Here is a 19,637-nt window from a genome sequence, read left to right as displayed (position 1 = left end):
GAGAGCTCACCACTCATCAATACTGGAGTGATGTGACACAACAGGGAGGCGAAACTCAGAGGTGCAGTATCAGTACCACTAAGGTTGGAAGAGACCTCAAAGATCACCGAGTCCAACCTGTCACCACAGACCTCATGACTGGAGTAGGGAGGACACTGCTGCCCACTGCAGGCACTACCAACTGAGCCACATCTGCCTTCAGCACCAATCAATTGCTAATCGATCAATTGCTAATCAGCTTGAGGCACAAAGCCCAAGAAGTGCCTTTAGATACTTTCAAAGTGCATGGCCTCAGAAATGAGGTGACCTCATTGTGGCCTTCCAGGATCTGAAGGGGGCCTACAGGAAGGCTGGGGAAGGACTTCTCGGGATCTCAGGCAGTGCTAGGACTAGGGGGAATGGAATGAAGCTGGAGGTGGGGAGATTGAGGCTGGAGGGGAGGAGGAAGTTCTTCCCCATGAGAGTGGTGAAGCCCTGGAATGGGTTGTGCAGGGAGGTGGTTGGGGCCCTGTCCCTGGAGGTGTTTAAGGCCAGGCTGGATGAGGCTGTGGCCAGGCTGATCTAGTGTGGGGTGTCCCTGCCCATGGCAGGGGGGTTGGAACTGGCTGATCCTTGTGGTCCCTTCCAACCCTGACTGATATTATGATACTACTAAATGCATTTATGAATGGAGCAGGCTTTGTTTGTTACCAAACAGAATCACAGAATGGTTTAGGCTGGAAAAGACCTTTAACATCATTGAGTCCAACCATCAACCCAGCGCTGCCACGGATGGTGCTAAACCACATCCCTCAGCACCCATCTCTGCATCTTTGCAATACCTCCAGGGTACACAACTCACCAGGGTGGTTTAAAGCTCCAGGGTGTTCAACCACCTCCTTGGGCAGCCTGGAACCCTTTCAGGGAAGATTTTTTTTCTTAATGTCCAAACTAATCCTCCCCTGGCACAACCTGAGGCCATTTCTTCCATCCTGTCACTTGCTACAACAGACCAACATCCTCTTGGCTGCAACCAAGATGATCCTCGAGGTCCTTTCCAACCTAAGTTATACTGTGATACTGTGATACTGTGAACCTCCTCAGGGAGCTGTAGAGAGCAATGAGGTCTCCCTCAGCCTCCTCTTCTCCACACTCAACACCCCCAGCTCCCTCAGCTGCTCCTCCCCAGCCCTCTTCTCCAGACCCTTCCCCACCTTGGTTGCCCTTCTCTGGACCTGCTCCAGCCTCTCAATGTCCTTCTTGGGGTGAGGAGCCCAAAACTGAACCCAGCACTCAAGCTGTGGCTTCCCCAGTGCAGAGTACAGGGGAAGACTCACTTCCCCATTCCTGCTGGCCTCACTGTTGTTGATCCAGGCCAGGATGCTGGTGGCCTGCTTGGCCACCTGGGCATACCCTGGCTCATGTTCAGTGTCTGTCAACCAGCACTCCCAGGTCTTTCTCTGCTGGGCAGCTTTCCAGCCACTCTGCCCCAAACCTGGAGTGTTGCAAGGGTAAATATAATCAAAAAGGGAAGACAGTCCTAGCTGTGCCCTCACCAGCTGCTCTTGGCAGTGCCCAGCACAGATAAGATGGCTGTACCCTGAACTCTAACAGCCCTGCATAACCCATAGTGGGGCCACACCTGATTTGGAAGCAGTCAAAGGAACTGCACCAGGGGAGGGTTGGGTTGGAGATTAGGACAAATGTCTTTGCTGCAAGAGTGGTCAGGGATTGGAACAGGCAGCACCAGATTTAAGTTGGCCATTAGAAGAAACTTCTTGACTGAAAGGGAACTGCCCAGGGAGGTGCCTGAATCCCCATCCCTGGAGGTGTTGAAGGAGGCAGAGATGTTTAGCACCAGACTTGGTGCAGTTAGAGGGTGGTTGGAGTCAATGATCTTAAAGGGCTTTTCAGGCCTACATGATTCTAGGATTATATGAATTAGAGAACTGCAGGAGAGCTGGAGAGGGACTTCTGACAAAGGCCTGGAGGGAAAGGATGAGAGGCAATGGCTTCAGACTGCACTGAGATGAGCCACCAGAAAGCAATTCTTCCCCATGAGGGTGGTGAGGCACTGGAACAGGTTGCCCAGAGAAGTTGTTGGGGCTCCAAGCCTGAAGATGCTTCAAAGAGGCAGAGATGTGCTGAGGGCCATGGTTTAGCCCCAGCCTTGGCAGGGTTAGAGAAGGGACTCAATGTTCTTATTGATCTTTTCCTCCCAAAATGATTCTGTGCTTCTGAGAGAGAATCCTCCTGCAGAGAGTGGGGAGATGCTCACAGGCTCCATTTCTTTGTAGTGTTATTTCCTCCCCTTGTGCTCAGGGACACTTTCATGCTGTCAATGCATTGGGGCAAATGATTGGAAGCAGTCCTGTCCTGGCAGTCTTCAGACACTCCTTTAGTGAGGAAAAGACTTCCTATAGTTTTCTCATCCTTCCTGTGTCCAGTTCTGGCCTCCTCAGGTTAGGAAAGATGTTGAGCTGCTGGAAGGTGTCCAGAGAAGGACAACAAAGCTGGGGAGGGGTCTGGAGCACAGCCCTGTGAGGAGAGGCTGAGGGAGCTGGGGTTGCTTAGCCTGGAGAGGAGGAGGCTCAGGGGAGACCTTCTTGCTCTCTCCAACTCCCTGAAGGGAGGTTGCAGCCAGGTGGGGGTTGGGCTCTTCTCCCAGGCACCTAGCACCAGAACAAGAGGACACAGTCTCAAGCTGTGCCAGGGGAGGTTTAGGCTGGAGGTGAGGAGAAAGTTCTTCCCAGCAAGAGAGATTGGCCATTGGGATGTGCTGCCCAGGGAGGTGGTGGAGTCCCCATCCCTGGAGGTGTTCAAGATGGGATTGGATGTGGCACTTGGTGTCATGGTTTAGTAGTCAAAAGGTCTTGGGTGAGAGGTTGGACTTGATGATCTTTGATGATCTTGATGATCTTCTTGATTGTATGATTTTATGATTCTATGACTCTATGACTCAGCTGCTTCTCTCTCTATTACTTGTCCTTTCACTTGGGAGAGGCTGCCTGTGTAGGTGGTAGAGTCCCCATCCCTGGAGGTGCTCAAGAAATGTGTGGCCATGACACTCTGGGACATGGTTTAGTGACTATGATGGTGTTGGGTTAATGATTGGACTCAAATCTTAGTTTCATAGTATCATTCAGGGTTGGAAGGGACCACAAGGATCAGCCAGTTCCAACCCCCCTGCCATGGGCAGGGACACCCCACACTAGATCAGCCTGCCCAGAGCCTCATCCAGCCTGGGCTTAAACACCTCCAGGGACAGGGCCCCAACCACCTCCCTGGACAACCCATTCCAGGGCTTCACCACTCTCATGGGGAAGAACTTCCTCCTCCCCTCCAGCCTGAATCTCCCCACCTCCAGCTTCATTCCATTCCCCCTAGTCCTAGCACTACCTGCTCTGCTAGCTGCTAGTCCTATCACTAACTGGACTCAATCTTAAAGGTCTCTGCCAACCCAAACAATTCTGTGATTCCATTAATTCAAATGCAGAGGCACAGATTCTGCAGGCTTGTCTGTGAGAATGACAGAGTGTGGGAGGTGTCTCCATGACTTTCTCTAGTCATTAACTGGTACTCCCAACCCTTTCTACACACATGCACTCACACAGTCTGCAACTCAGAAGTAAAGCAATCAATTCCATTCTGAAGGATTTTACTTCTCCTTGCTCAGATCAGGAGGGACTTGAAGAGAATTGCTGAGGCTCAAATAGTCTAAATCCACCACTGCTGGAATTTCATCTCCATCTTCAAGCAGTGTAAATTGTACCAGGCTTATTGAGGGCTTGCAGGACAGAGGAATAAGATAGGCAAAAAGAAACTCAGCAAAATCAGATTTAGGGCACTCTGAGACAGAAGCAGGGGATTAGATTGCCTCATCCAGAGACAGTGGAGAAGGGCTCTGAGGCAAGCAGGGCCTGATTTAGAGAGTATGAAAATGATATCAAAATATCACCATAGGCCTCTTCTGGTTTTGAGCTGGTTTCCTCTCTGATGCTTTAGATAATGCCCTTCTCTGTAACCATTTATTCCCTGCTACCTCAGCTTTTGCCATTCTCTCAGAGAGTTTGGAGCAGGGTTAAATTCCAGTTAGACTTACAGAGGACAAACACTAATGAAACCCAAGTTTTGCCTCAAGGACAATGACTTGCAGGACAGGACTTCTCCCTGTCAGACAGGGCAGAAACTTGGAAGGCTTGTCAAAGAGAAGAGCAATTGAGTGTTTGAAGGTAGAATAGGATAGGATAGGATAGGATAGGATAGGATAGGATAGGATAGGATAGGATAGGATAGGATAGGATAGGATGGAATGGAATGGAATGGAATGGAATGGAATGGAATGGAATAGGATAGGATAGGATAGGATAGGATAGGATAGGATAGGATAGAATAGAATAGAATAGAATAGAATAGAATAGAATAGAATAGAATAGAATAGAATAGAATTAACCAGGTTGGAAGAGACCTTGGAGATCATCAAGTCCAACCTATCACCCAACACCATCTAATCAACTCAACCATAGCACCAAGTGCCTCATCCAGGCTCTTCTTAAACACCTCCAGGGATGGGGACTCCACCACCTCCCTGGGCAGCGCATCCCAATGGCCAATCTCTCTTGCTGGGAAAAACTTTCTCCTCACCTCCAGCCTAAACCTCCCCTGGCACAGCTTGAGACTGTGTCCTCTTGTTCTGCTGCTGCTTGCCTGGGAAAAGAGACCAACCCCCACCTGGCTACAACCTCCCTTCAGGCAGTTGTAGAGAGCAAGAAGGTCTCCTCTGAGCCTCCTCTTCTCCAGGTACAGGTTGTCCTGAACTACAACAGCAGTGTCCTGCAAAGGGGCTACAAATCCACCACACTTCTGTATCTCCCCCAGGGGGTGAATCATAGAATCAGTAAGGTTGGAAAAGACCTCCAAGATCATCAAGTCCAACCTTCTACCCAACTCCTCCATGAGCACTAAACCATGTCCTGAAGTGCCACATCTACTCGTTTGTGTTTGTTAAAACCACTCTTAACTGCAACTAACCATGGAAGGGTTCTTGGCTGTGAAGCCACTTTGCCTTTTACCCAACAACTGCTGTGAAACCAGAGTCTGGGAAACGTTAGGCCAGTTGATTTATGGGAAGCACAATTCTTGCTCACCATCACCAAGGACTTTGTTGCCCTTGAGTCACTACAAACCAGTCACCTCAATCTGTTTTCATAAGACAGAGGTAGTGCTGTAAAGTCTTTACAAGTGCTAATTAAGCTTGGGCAGCTTGTGCCACCTCAGGAGTCTACCCACATCCTTACTGCTTGTGACTAACACAGAGTCTTTGCATCCTTATCACTTGAAGCCTCCACATTGATCTCTACTTAACTAACCAGATGTTCTTCCAAACCAGTGAAAAACAATCAGTGTGGTCCAGGACCTGGCAACCTAGGTGATGATTGAACTTGTGAACACACAGGGGAAAGGAATTCAACAGTTTAAACAATGTTCAAAAGCAACCATGGAAACCACAAGTCCTAGTTGGAAGACCCCTGCCCAAAATAAACCCCTCACCTTCTGAGCATGCACAATGACTTCCTCACCTCACCAGGAGGGTGGTGAGAGCCTGGCACAGGTTGCCCAGGGAGGTGGTGGAAGCCTCCTGCCTGGAGGTGTTTGCAGCCAGGCTGGATGTGGCTGTGAGCAACCTGCTGTGGTGTGAGGTGTCCCTGCCCATGGCAGGGGGGTTGGAACTGGCTGAGCCTTGAGGTCCCTTCCAGCACTGACAGCTCTGTGATTCTATGACTTTAAGAGCAGCTGGATGTTGTACCCAAGGCAAGGGTGAGGGACACTGTTAATTCTTTAATGCACATTTAAAACATGGGGAAAGAGGCATTTGGATTGGAGTACTTACAGACACAGAATGGATAAGCATAGAATCCATCAGCACAACCTTCACACTCTTCTCCCTGGAAGTTCAGCTTACACAAGCAGTGGCCAGAGCCTTCCTCACAGCCCCCTGCACTCTCCCAGGGGCAACTGCAGGCTGAGGAAGGATCAGCAGTTATCATAGTATCATAGTATCAGTCAGGGTTGGAAGGGACCACAAGGATCATCTAGTTCCAACCCCCCTGCCATGGGCAGGGACACCCCACACTAGATCAGCCTGCCCAGAGCCTCATCCAGCCTGGGCTTAAACACCTCCAGGCACAGGGCCCCAACCACCTCCCTGGACAACCCATTCCAGGGCTTCACCACTCTCATGGGGAAGAACTTCCTCCTCCCCTCCAGCCTCAATCTCCCCACCTCCAGCTTCATTCCATTCCCCCTAGTCCTATCACTCCCTGAGATCCTGAGCAGTCCCTCCCCAGCCTTCTTGGAGCCCCCTTCAGATCCTGGAAGGCCACAAGGAGGTCACCTGGGAGCCTTCTCTTCTCCAGACAGAACAGCCCCAATTACTTCAGTCTGTCCTCACAGGAGAGGTGCTCCAGCCCTCTGCTCATCCTCCTGGCCCTTCTCTGGACACCTTCCAGCACCTCCAGATCCCTCTTGTCATAGGGGCTCCAGAACTGGAGGCAGGACTCCAGGTGGGGTCTCCCCAGAGCTGAGCAGAGGGGGAGAATCACCTCCCTTGCCCTGCTGGCCACACTTCTGCTGCAGCCCAGGCTCTGGTTGGCTTTCTGGGCTGCAAGTGCACACTGAGAGCTCCTGCTGAGCTTCTTGTCCACCAGTTAGCACTCTAGGGAAAAGAATTAATCTGCCTTTCCCAGCAGAGTGGATTTCAGCTGGGGTGCTGGGTTTGTGGGAATGCCCCCAGCACCCAAACTTGCACAGCTCTGTAATCAAGAAATGCCTACTCCTCCATGTGAAGAGTTTGAGTCCTGATTTGGGTGACAGTAGCACAGGCCACAGCAGCATGGCTTATTCAACACTGCACTGCTGGGAGGCAAGGGGGAAGCTGGCTGCTGCCTCTCCCCTCTGCTGGAATTGCAGGCTGGTGGCTGCCCATCCTGCTGGAAAGCTGGCTGTCCCCTCTGCTGGAATTGCAGGCTGGTAGCTGCCCACCCTGCTGGCAAGCTGGCTGTCCCCTCTGCTGGAATTGCAGCCTGGTGCCTGCCCATCCTGCTGGAAAGCTGGCTGCTCAGGATCTCAGGCAGTGCTAGGACTAGGGGGAATGGAATGAAGCTGGAGGTGGGGAGATTGAGGCTGGAGGGGAGGAGGAAGTTCTTCCCCAGGAGAGTGGTGAAGCCCTGGGATAGGTTGTCCAGGGAGGTGGTTGAGGCCCTGTCCCTGGAGGTGTTTAAGGCCAGGCTGGATGAGGCTCTGGGCAGCCTGATCTAGTGTGGGGTGTCCCTGCCCATGGCAGGGGGGTTGGAACTGGCTGATCCTTGTGGTCCCTTCCAACCCTGACTGATACTATGATACTATGATCAGTGCCAGTACTGAGCAAGGACTGCAGTCACTGGGTGCTAGGAAGATGATCTCAGGATTCTAGCTGCTGTGCATGGGGCCAGAAAGCTGCCAAGAGCACACAGCCCTGTTACACTAATACTCAGACACAGGGGCAAGGAAATGGGAGCCCAGCTCTCAAGAAATGGAGCAGGTGTCTCCCAGAGGAGCTGGCTTTTTGCTGCTCCTCAGAAATGGTGCTTGAAGGTAGGAGTTAGCCTTCTCTGTGCCTCATTTTCAGGGAATCCACAAGAAGTTTCATTGCTTCTTGATCAAATCCACTACACATGACTAAGGGAAAGGACCTCACAAACCACTCCAGCAGGATTCCCTACCCACCTGGGAGACAACTTCACAGAAATAAGGGTTTTCATCTGGAAGAAAGTGTCTTGCACATACATGAAACACAGAACCAAGGTGATGACAGTGCAACCTGCCACTTCCTTTTAGCCAGGCTGCTTGAGTTCTCTCACAGGTGATAGAACAAGAGGGCATGGCCTCAAGCTGTGACTGGGTAGGTTTAGTACTGGACAGCAGGAAGGAGTTTTCCTGAGCAAGAAGTGGTCAGGCATTGGGATGTGCTGCCCAGGGAGGTGGTGGAGTGTTTCAAGGTGGTTTGGGATGTGGTGCTTGGGGCTATGGTTTAGGGGCGACCCTTGTAGAGCAGGGTTGGCCTTGGTGATCCCGAGGGGCTTTTCCAACCTGCATGTTTCTGTGATTTCTGTCCATTTCTGGAGTCCACATGTCACTCACAGGGCAGAACGTGTCATTTCCTCATTCATGCTGTGCTGACTTCCTGCAAGCCCTTGAGGGTTTCTGGGCTGTGTGGAGCATGCTGGTTTGGAGGTGTGCATTGCAACAGAAGGCACTGCTCTCTTTAAACACCCCTCTGAGTGCCCAGCTCTGCTCAGCAAGAGTAAGACAGAGGGGATGGGGTCAGCCAAAGGGCCTGACTGACACCTGAGAGATTTCAGAAGCTTCCCAGCATCAGGCAACCCTTGCCTTGTTGTGCTGAGAGGAGTTTTTCCCAAGAGAGAGTATTTCCTAAGGTGGTGGTGGTGATTGCCATCACATCCACAGAAGTATTGCTACTTGACTCACAGGAAGAGAGACGTTTTTTCTTGACAGAGATGAGGTGTTGCTACTAAAAGAAGAGTGTGGCCCCGTTCTTTTGTGTGCCAGCAAGGCCAGGGGAAGGGAAGTCTGATCCTTTTATGAGAGCAGCTGTATCACCAGGCTAGCTGACAGGAAGCAAACCCAGGTTGTAATTAATAGCTTTCATTTTCACCTCAATTTAAGCACAACAAAGAAAGCCTCTTCTGGGAAAGAAGGCTGAAAACAGTGTGGGTTTATTTTCAGTGTCCAGGTACCTGATCACTTTGGGTTGGAATGGATGCATTTATCTCTCTTGATTGGAAATCCCTGCCAGACTAGCCTGTATCTAAGTCAAAGTTACAATATACTGATTTTTGCTCCAGCTCGATGGGAAAGTTAGAATCACAGAGCTGTCAGGGCTGGAAGGGACCTCAAGGCTCAGCCAGGTCCAACCCCCTGCCATGGGCAGGGACACCTCACACTACAGCAGGTTGCTCACAGCCACCTCCAGCCTGGCTGCAAACACCTCCAGGCAGGAGGCTTCCACCACCTCCCTGGGCAGCCTGTGCCAGGCACTCACCACCCCCATGGGCAACAACTTCTTCCTCACATCCAATCTCAATATCCCCATTCCTAGTTTTGCTCCATCCCCCCCAGTCCTATCACTCCCTGACACCCTCAAAAGTCCCTCCCCAGCTTTCTTGGAGACCCCTGCAGATCCTGCAAGGCCACAATGAGGTCTCCTCAGAGCCTTCTCTTCTGCAGACTGCACAACCCCAACTCTCTCAGTCTGTCCTCATAGCAGATCAGCTCCAGCTCTCTGCTCATCCTTGTAGCCTTCTCTGGACACCTTCCAGCACCTCCAGATCCTTCCTAGCACAGAGGCTCCAGAACTGGACGCAGCAATTAGAACACAGGAGACTCCACATAAACACGAAGAGAGAGTTCTTCACTTTGAGGGTGGCAGGCTGCCCAGAGAGGCTGCGGAGTGTCCCCCTCTGGAAGCATCCTGAACCCGTTTGGACCTGTTCCTCTGTGATTTACTCTGGGTGATTCTGCTCTCGCAGGTGCTTGGACTCCACGACCTCCAGAGGTCCCTTCCAACCCTCACCATGCTGCCACGCTGCGAGGGGCTGCTGCGGGGAACTCACCCATAGCCCCCACCCAACCGAGCACCTAGCACCGACCCCGTTGCCCCGCGCCCCGTCGCCGCCGTCCCCCCTGCACGCCTGCGCGGCCCCCTCGGCGCCTGCGCGCTGCGGGCCGAGCCCAGCCGGGGCGAGCCGAGCGCCGCCGCTGCTGGAGGCTCTGCGGGCGCGGGGAGGCTGCTGCGGCGCCGCAGCGCGGGCGGGAGGGAGGAGTGCGGCCCGGCGGCGGGCATCGCGCATCGCGTTCGCGTCCCCGCGGGCACCCGCACCCCCCGGCTCCTCGGCTCCGGGCACGCTGAGGCAGCGCTGAGGCAGCGCCGAGCCGCCTGGGCGCGGGGCGTCGGGCGGGTGGGTAGGGGAGTAGGTAGGGAAGAGCTGTCTGGGTCCTGCTGCCGCCTGCCGTCATGGCCGGCTCGGAGCAGCCGCCGCCGCGGCGAGAGGACGGCGAAGCGCCGCTGCCCATCGAGGACGCGGAGCTGGCGCTGGCCGGCATTAACATGCTGCTGAACAACGGCTTCCGCGAGTCCGACCAGCTCTTCAAGAAGTACCGGTAAGCTCCCCGGGCGCCTTTCCCCGGCCCGGCCGCGGGCGTCCCCCGGCAGCGGCCCTGCCTCCGCGCACCTGTCCCTGGCACCCACCTGCGCCGCGCCCCCTCCGCCCCCGGCCAGCGCACGACGGGGCGGTGGGGCGCGCAGGGCCCCCAGCTGCGGGCAGGGGGCTTGGAGCCGCCAGCTTCACCCTGCCCAGCTGTCTGGAGCGAGGAGGCTCGGTGCCCGCCTCTGTCAGCGCTGCCGCGGGGCAGGGACACGGGCGATTCGCTCCGTGGGGCCGGGGGATGCGCTTGGCGGGGGCCGGGGTGGGTCGGTGGTGCTGTGGCAGGCGCCTGCCGCCCTGCTGAAGGGGCGGGCGAGGGCCGGGCGGCGGGCGGCGGGGCCCCCGCTAGCGCTGGCCGCGTTTCGCTAAGGCTCGGCGTGCGCCCGGGGATTGGCTCCGCTGCTCCTCTCCGAGCTGCTGCTGGCTTCAGCCTGCAAACGGCTACCGACAAAAGGCTCTGGAATGCTGCTGTGGTTATCTGCGGGCTGCAAGATGCCGTTCGTAATCCCTGCGTACAGCAGGGCTAGGTTTGAACGTTATGCAGTCATGGCATTAACACAGCTGTGCCAAGCAGGCTGGGAGCAGAAGAAAGGATTGCCCGTACCTGCCCTTGTTTTTTTCCCTGAGGACTGATGTCTTCCAGCCCAGCTCGATCTGTTGTAATCCTGCATCTGTTCTAAATAATTAATAGCACTCTACTGCTGCTGGCTGGTTAAAAAAAGACTTTAAGTAGCACTCTGTAGTGATGGTTTATTGAGGTACTTAAATCTTACTTACAAAAAGGGTGTTTGGAGGTAGGCTGTGGAGACACAAATTAAGAGAGTTCCCCTCAATAATAATAATAATAACTAAAAGGTGCCTGCCACAGCCTAATGTTAAACGTGTTTCAACATGTGCTTAACGTTGGGGGTGTCATAGAATCACAGAATCAATAAGGTTGGAAAAGACCTCAGGGATCAGTCCTGGGACCTGTCTTATTCAACATCTTTGTCAGTGACATGGACAGTGGCATTGAGTGCACCCTCAGCAAATTTGCTGCTGACACCAAGCTGTGTGGTGCAGCAGACAGCTGGAGGGAAGGGAGGCCATCCAGAGGGACCTGGACAGGCTGCAGAGGTGGGCACAAGCCAACCTCAGGAGGTTCAATAAGACCAAGGGCAGGGTCCTGCAGCTGGGTCGAGGCAATCCCAGGCACAAATGCAGGCTGGGCAGTGACTGGCTGGAAAGTAGCCCTGAGGAGAGAGCCTTGGGGGTGCTGGTGGACAAAAAGCTCAACATGAGCTCTCAGTGTGCACTTGCAGCCCGCAAAGCCAATCAGATCCTGGGCTGCATCAGGAGAAGTGTGGCCAGCAGGGCAAGGGAGGTGATTCTCCCCCTCTGCTCAGCTCTGGGGAGACCCCACCTGGAGTCCTGCCTCCAGTTCTGGAGCCCCTATGACAAGAGGGATGTGGAGGTGCTGGAAGGTGTCCAGAGCAGGGCCAGGAGGATGAGCAGAGGGCTGGAGCACCTCTCCTGTGAGGACAGACTGAAGGAGTTGGGGCTGTTCAGTCTGGAGAAGAGAAGGCTCCCAGGTGACCTCATTGTGGCCTTCCAGGATCTGAAGGGGGCTCCAAGAAGGCTGGGGAGGGACTGCTCAGGATCTCAGGTAGTGCTAGGACTAGGGGGAATGGAATGAAGCTGGAGGTGGGGAGATTCAGGCTGGAGGTGAGGAGGAAGTTCTTCACCATGAGAGTGGTGAAACCCTGGAATGGGTTGTCCAGGGAGGTGGTCGAGGCCCTGTCCCTGGAGGTGTTTAAGGCCAGGCTGGATGAGGCTGTGGCCAGGCTGATCTAGTGTGGGGTGTCCCTGCCCATGGCAGGGGGGTTGGAACTAGATGATCCTTGTGGTCCCTTCCAACCCTGAATGAAACTATGACCTCAAAGATCATCAAGTCCAACCTGTCAGTTGATGGCAAACTCCCCGTGAACCAGCAATGGTCACTGGCAGCCCAGCAGGCAGCTGTGTGCTGGGTTCCATCCAAAGCAGGGAGAGCAGCAGCATAAAGAGGGGATTCTGCCCCTCTGCTCTGCTGAGACCCCACTTGCCTCCAGTTCTGGGGCCCCCAATACAAGAAGGACCTGGAGCTGCTGGAAAGGGTCCACAGGAGGCTGTGAATATGATCAGAGGGCTGCAGAACCTCCCCTGTGGAGACAGGCTGAGAAAGTTGGGGCTGTTCAGCCTGGAGAAGAGAAGGCTCAGGGAGACCTCAGAGCAGCCTTCCAGTACCTGAAGGGGCTCCAGGAGAGCTGGGGAGGGACAAGGGCTTGTAGTGAGAGGACAGGGGGCAATGGCTTTGAGCTGGAAGAGGGGAGATGGAGACTGGAGGTTAGGGTGGTGAGACACTGGCACAGGCTGCCCAGTGAAGTTGTGGATGCCCCCTAACTGGAGGTGTTCCAGGCCAGGCTGGATGAGGCCTTGAGCAAGCTGTGCTGGTGGGAGGTGTCCCTGCCCATGGATGATCTTTAAGGTCCCTTGTAACACAAACCATTCTGTGATTCAGTGTCACTCTGTCTTTAGTGTACACTGCCATGTTACAACAATAGGAATAGAATAGACCAGACCAGACCAGGTTGGAAGCAGAAGAAACTGGACTATAGCAGGTGGCAGTGTCCTGATTCTGCGCTCCTCATGTGCATGATCTGCACACATGAAGTTAGCTCCTGCTTGATTCAGTTCCAGGTTTCTCAGGAGCCTGTTGGGTTGGTTGCTTTTTATGCTGTGTGTTGTTTTTGTGGTGCCACCGAAGGAGCACTTGCTCAAGCGGTTTCTTCTCTGCTTGTGTTGTGCCACTGCTTTCTCTCAGTGGAGTGAGCCTGGAATGAGTGTTGGACTTCTAAATGATTGATGCTCCTTAGATTGCATCGTGGTGCTAGGGAGTCAAATTGTGAAGACTCCTGTGTACTAAAGGCAGTTTAATCCTCCTGTGAAAGGGTGAGTAATGATCTCGTTCAAACTGCTCTCCTGGCCATCCAGAAGATTTATTACTTAAGGAATTATTAAATGCAGAAGCTTAGCCTTCTGTTTTCTCCCCCCAGGTGTGGGCTTCTCTTTGATTTTTATCAAGAAGCACCTTGAAGTTCAGTGCAGTGTTGGATCTTGGCCTGTAAAAGCTACCTGCAAGGAACGTGTCCAGAGAAGGGCAACGAGGCTGGGGAGGGGTCTGGAGCACAGCCCTGTGAGGAGAGGCTGAGGGAGCTGGGGTTGCTTAGCCTGGAGAAGAGGAGGCTCAGGGGAGACCTCATTGCTCTCTACAACTACCTGAAGGGAGGTTGTGTCCAGGTGGGGGTTGGTCTCTTCTCCCAGGCAAGCAGCAGCAGAACAAGAGGACACAGTCTCAAGCTGCACCAGGGGAAGTTTAGGCTGGAGGTGAGGAGAAAGTTTTTCACAGAGAGAGTCGTTCACCATTGGGATGTGCTGCCCAGGGAGGTGGTGGAGTCCCCATCCCTGGAGGTGTTCCAGAGGGGATTGGATGTGGCACTTGGTGCCATGGTTTAGTCATGAGGTCTGTGGTGCCAGGTTGGACTTGATGATCTTTGAGGTCTCTTCCAACCTTGGTGATACTGTGATTCTGTGAGTAAATAACGATTTCTTCATTGAATGAAGTGGGTTTATGATTTAGAAAGTGATAGCAGCTAAGTCTTAAATTACCCTGAAAATCTTCAGCCCTGCCTGCCTCATGCCAAAATTTGTAGCAGGATTCCTCTTGCTGTGAACTAGGAGACTTCTATTGACCTGCAGATTAGCTATGCCATGTCAGATGTAGAAGATAGAGCAGGGGATGTTCAGCTTCCTATACATTTGGGGTTTGGAGACAACAGGCAGTTGAGGTTCACCTTTTTTCCCCCAATGGTTTGTGGTTCTGTGTTTGTCTGGGATGCATTCTTCTGACAGGGTCTCAAGTAGTGCTGCTCTGTGTTTCTTTGCATACAGCCTGAAATGAGTATGTCTGTGTTGCTCTATTTGCAGCTTGCATTGGGCTGGAAGGGACCCTGCAAGGGCATCTTGTCCAACCCCTTTGCACTCAGCAGCGACACCTCCAACTGGATCAGGCTGCCCAGGACCACAGCAGCTCTGATCTTGAATGTCTCCAGGGATGGGGCCTGGGCCCCAGCCTGTGTCACTATTTCTGCACTTCCTCCTAATGTCCAACCTAAATCTCCCCTCCTCCAGTTGGCAAACCACTGTCCTCTCTACAGGCCCTTCTAAACAGTCCCTCCCCAGCCTTTCTGCAGGTCCCCTTCAGATACTGAAATGCAGCTCTAAGGTGTCCCTGGAGCCTTCTCTTCTCCAGGCTGAACAGCCACATCTCTCTCTCAGGATGTCCACACAAGGGAGGTTCTCCAGCCCTCTGATCACCTTTGTGACCCCTTCTGAACCTGCTTCAGCAGGTCCATGTCTCTCTCATGCTTGGGAGCCCCAGAGCAGAACACAGCACTCCAGGTGAGGTCTCAGGAGAGCTGAGGGGCAGAATCCCCTCTCCATCTCTGGCTATGCTGCTTCTGGTGCAGCCAGGCTGCCATTGGTCTCCTGGGCTGCAAGTGCCCCTTGCTGGCTCATGCCCAGCTTCTCACCCACCAGCCCTTTCCTGCAGGGTACCTCCCCAGCCTTCATGCTTGGAATTTAGAAACAGATCCCATCCTACATGGGCCTGATAAGCCCAATTTGGGCAGCTGGTGGGACCTCTCTATAGTATAATGGAGATCTTTGCAACTTGCAGCACAGGGGCTCAAAGGGGTCTGAGGAACTGCAGCCTTTTAAACATGATGCAGGTGGTTTTGACTGACCTTCCTTGCAGGTGGTGTTAATTCTATGCAGGTGGTTTAGAAGCTTAATGTTTATCAGCTGAATCTTAGAAGGGGGGGGATGGAAACTTTCTGGTTTTTTTTATCCTCATGGAAACTCTTTAAAAACCAACCAGGCTCTTGCAAAATTCACTTACTCAGCAACCCTTCTGATTCATTAGCTGCATCACTTAAACTGCTGAAGGCTCTGTCTTAGAAGCTATTGGTTTGGCTTCTGCTTTTTACCACTTTGTGTTTCTGATGACCAACCTGACCAACCTGATCTCCTTCCATGCCCAGGTGACTGCCTGGTGGCTGTGGGGCAGGCTGTGGATGTGGTCTGCCTGGACTTCAGCAAGGCCTTTGACACCATCCCCCACAGCAAACTCCTGGCCAAGCTGTCAGCCCCTGGCTTGGATGGGAGCACACAGCATTGGGTTAGGAAGTGGCTGGAGGCTGAGCCCAGAGAGTGGTGGTGAATGGTGCCACAGCCAGCTGGCAGCCAGGCACCAGTGGTGTGCCCCAGGGATCAGTGCTGGGCCCTGTGCTCTTTAACATCTTCATTGATGATCTGGATGAGGGCATTGAGTCCATCAGCAGTAAATTTGCAGCTGACACCAAGCTGGGGGCAGGAGTTGATCTGCTGGAGGGTAGAGAGGCTCTGCAGAGGGACCTGGCCAGGCTGGACAGATGGGCAGAGGCCAAGGGCATGAGATTGAACACATCCAAGTGCCAGGTTCTGCACATTGGCCACAGCAACCCCATGCAGTGCTACAGGCTGGGGTCAGAGTGGCTGAGAGCAGCCAGGCAGAGAGGGACCTGGGGGTGGTGGTTGATGGTAGGCTGAACATGAGCCTGCAGTGTGCCCAGGCAGCCAAGAGGGCCAATGGCATCCTGGCCTGCATGAGGAAGAGTGTGGCCAGCAGGAGCAGGGAGGTCATTCTGCCCCTGTACACTGCACTGGTTAGGTCACACCTTGAGTCCTGTGTCCAGTTCTGGGCTCCTCAGTTTAGGAAGGAGGTTGAGTTGCTGGAAGGTGTCCAGAGAAGGGCAAGAAAGCTGGGGAGGGGTCTGGAGCACAGCCCTGTGAGGAGAGGCTGAGGGAGCTGGGGTTGCTTAGCCTGGAGAAGAGGAGGCTCAGGGGAGACCTTCTTGCTCTCTGCAGCTCCCTGAAGGGAGGTTGTAGCCAGGTGGGGGTTGGTCTCTTCTGCCAGGCAAGCAGCACCAGAACAAGAGGACACAGTCTCAGGCTGCACCAGGGGAGCTTTAGGCTGGAGGTTAGGAAGAAGTTCTACACAGAGAGAATCGTTCACCATTAGAATGTGCTGCCTGGGGAGGTGGTGGAGTCCCCATCCCTGGAGGTGTTCAGGAGGAGACTTGATGGGGTGCTTGGTGCCATGGGTTAGTTGTTTAGGTGGTGTTGGATTGGTTGATGGGTTGGCCACGATGATCTTGAAGGTCTCTTCCAACCTGGTCTGGTCTGGTCTGCTCTACTCTACTCTACTCTGCTCTACTCTACTCTACTCTATCTTTGAGGTCTTTTCTAACCTTGTTGATTCTGTGATTCATTTGCCACCTGAAGGGTGCTGTAACAAGCCCATCCAAGTCAGTGCTGCTGTCTGTATGGGACAGTAGACAGCCTTGAGAGGTCCAAGGGCAGCTTCCATCCCAAAGCAGGCAGGGTCTGTTTCTTTCTTCACTGTGCTGCAATTTTCCATCTTCCAGCAAACTGACTGATGAGCCCCAGAGCAGTTGTGTTTGAAAGGTCCTGTGGAAACCAGGCTGCAGAGTGCAGCTGTGCTTCATGTGTATAACCACAGCAGTAAAGTCTTGCCTTTGAAGAGTGGTGGTGCTTTGATGTTCTGGGTGATAGACTAGCTCTGGTGCCCTCAACACGAGAAGGACCTGGACCTGATGGAGCAAGTCCAGAGGAGGCCATGAAAATGATCAGGGGGTTGGAGCAGCTCTGCTATGAGGACAAGCTGAGGGAGCTGGGGGTGTTCAGCCTGGAGGGGGCTCTGAGGAGACCTAATAGTCACCTTCCAGTACCTCAAGGGGGCCTGCAGGGAAGGCTGCAGAGGGAGTGTTAGCAAAAGCCTGCAGTGACAGGAGGAGGGGAAGTGGTTTGAAATTGCAGCATCATAGAATTGTCAGGGTTGGAAGGGACCTCAGGGATCAGCCAGTTCCATCCCCACACACCTCACACTAGATCAGGTTGCTCAGAGCCACCTCCAGCCTGGCTGCAAACACCTCCAGGCAGGAGGCTTCCACCACCTCCCTGGGCAACCTGTGCCAGGCTCTCACCACCCTCATGGGGAACAAGTTCTTCACAACATCCAGTCTGAATCTCCCCATTTCTAGTTTTGCTCCATCCCCCCCAGTCCTATCACTCCCTGACACCCTCAGAAGTCCCTCCCCTGGTTTCTTGGAGCCCCCTTCAGATCCTGGAAGGCCACAATAAGGCTCTCCCTGGAGCCTTCTCTTCTGCAGACTGAGTAGCCCCAACTCCCTCAATCTGTCTCCAGAGAAGAGCAGATTTAGGTTGGATGTTAGGAAGAAGTTCTTTACCATGAGATGGTAGAACACTGGAACAGGTTGCCCAGGTTGCTGATTGAGATGCCATCCTTGGAGACACTCAAATCAGGCTTGACAGGGCTCTGGGCAGCCTGATCCTAGTGGAGGATGTCCCTGCTCACTACAGGGGTGTTGGACTAGATGGCCTTTGGAGGTCCCTTCCAACCCAACCCATTCTGTGATTCCATGACATGGGAGAGCAGTGTTTTGTCTGTTGGTGTTTAGGGCTTCTGTATCTCTAGAACTTGAGAAGGTCAGGTAAAAGTTGCTGTTTGTGGGGTACCAAATGCAACTGGAACTGCACTGACTGTCCCTGTGAGAGGGTTAACAGCCTGTCAGGTGTAGCTTGTGTCTTCTTGTGCTCTAAATTCCACTTGAGGAAAATCCCAGGGTTTGAAGAGTCACCTGCAAGTGGCATCAATGACTGCATGTGGTTTGTTGTGAGTTCTTCAAGAGGTCCAGGTCCTCTACCTGCTGGTGCTGACAATGTTCTGAGCATGAATCAGATCCCAGTGGGTGTAATAGTTTCCTAAGTGTGCAGCAGGCAGCAGCCCTGCCCTCAGTGCTGGGAGCTGCGTCAGGGCCCCACACTGCCAGCTCCCATTGGAAACTGGCAGGTATCAGCCTTTCCATCAGCTTGAACAGTGCTGACACCATCCCTCTTCTCATCAGTTTAAACTCTGGGTAGCTGTGAAAGCTGCAGGAGGCATGGAGGCTAAGCAAGGACACAGGCATGGAGCTGGAGCCTGGGCATGGTGTCATTTGGTGAAGCACCCTGACCCTGGCAGGAGGGCTGGAGCTGGAGTGCTCTTTAGTTTTCAGATTCTTCACTTCTTGAGAGCATTTGCAATTCAAGACCTGATTGTAAAGCTTCCTCCAGCTAAGAGGAGAGAAGGCAGTGTCAGATAAAATCAGGAGCTTTCTAGCTGCATGTTGACTCACAACATAAAGCATAGAATCAGAGAGATTGTCTCACAAGAATCCAACAATCTCCTGTCTCCTGCCAGGGAAAGATTTCACTCTTTGCATGAATGACTCTCCTGAGAGGAAGCTTGATGCAGTTTGCAGCTTGCAGCTGAATGAAAAGGGCAATGGCACAAGATGGATAGGTACTGTGTGTGTAATAAGGTTGTCTCCAAAGCAGCAAATGAAGGTGGTGTAGATGAAATGTGATTCTAAGACAGATAAAGAATGGGGTCAGTGTGGGAAAGCATCCTGTGCATCCTGCTGGGATAAAGCAGGGCATGGAGAGGAGTGGGAAGTGGGAGCAAATGGGGAAGGGAGAGAAAGGGCAGTGCTACCCTGGGCTGCATCAGTAGAAGCATGGCCAGCAGCTTGGGAGAAGTGATTCTGCCACTCTGAGACCTCACCTGGAGTGCTGAGGGACTCCCAACACAAGAGGCATGGAGCTGATGGAGTGAGTCCAGAAGTGGGCCACAAAGAGGATCAGAGGGCTGGAGAACCTCTGCTGCAAACAGGCTGGGAGAATTTGGGCTGTTCAGCCTGGACAAGAGAAGGCTCTGGGGAGATCTTAGAGCTGCAGTTCAGTATCTAAAGGGGACCTCCAGGAAGGCTGGGGAGGGACTCTTTAGAGGGGCTGTAGCACTGGAGCAAGGGGCAATGGTTTGAAACTGGAGCAGGGCAGATTTAGGCTGGACATCAGGAGGGAGCTCAGTGAGGGTGGTGAGACATTGGAACAGATTGCCCAGGGATGGGGTTGAAGCCTCATCCCTGGAAACATTCAAGGTCAAACTTGATGTGGCCCTGGGCAGCCTGCTCTGGTTGGAGGTGTCCCTGCTGCCTGCAGGAGGGTTGGAGAAGATGACTTCTGAGGGTCCCTTCCAAGCCAATGCAATCTGTGAATCATTGCTTTAAAAGCTGCAACACTTCACAGTGTGATGTGCCAGTGCAGGTACTGACCCACAGTCTGCAGCAGTGGGCAGAAATCCCTCTGTGGGTAGGGCTTTGAACCTAGCCACACTGGGAGCCCTTTTGTGGCTCC

General features: G+C 53.4%; 1 protein-coding gene across 1 annotated transcript in view; it reads left to right on the top strand.

The window, feature by feature from the left end:
- The first annotated feature begins 10,027 nt into the window (after window positions 1-10,027).
- TTC39C (tetratricopeptide repeat domain 39C) overlaps window positions 10,028-19,637 on the top strand; it is a 66,909-nt gene continuing 57,299 nt past the window's right edge. Inside the window, exon 1 of the mRNA XM_068165466.1 lies at window positions 10,028-10,197. Coding sequence (XP_068021567.1) covers window positions 10,052-10,197 — 146 coding nt within the window. The 5' untranslated portion in view covers window positions 10,028-10,051. The remainder of the gene's footprint in view (window positions 10,198-19,637) is intronic.

This window comes from Melanerpes formicivorus, unplaced genomic scaffold (genome assembly GCF_026170545.1).
Source record: "Melanerpes formicivorus ecotype bairdi unplaced genomic scaffold, bMelFor1.0.p_v2 SCAF_89, whole genome shotgun sequence".
In the NCBI taxonomy this organism is placed as follows: domain Eukaryota; kingdom Metazoa; phylum Chordata; class Aves; order Piciformes; family Picidae; genus Melanerpes; species Melanerpes formicivorus.
The sequence above is the reverse complement of the archived record's forward strand: the minus strand, read 5'-3'. Positions and strand labels throughout refer to the sequence as shown.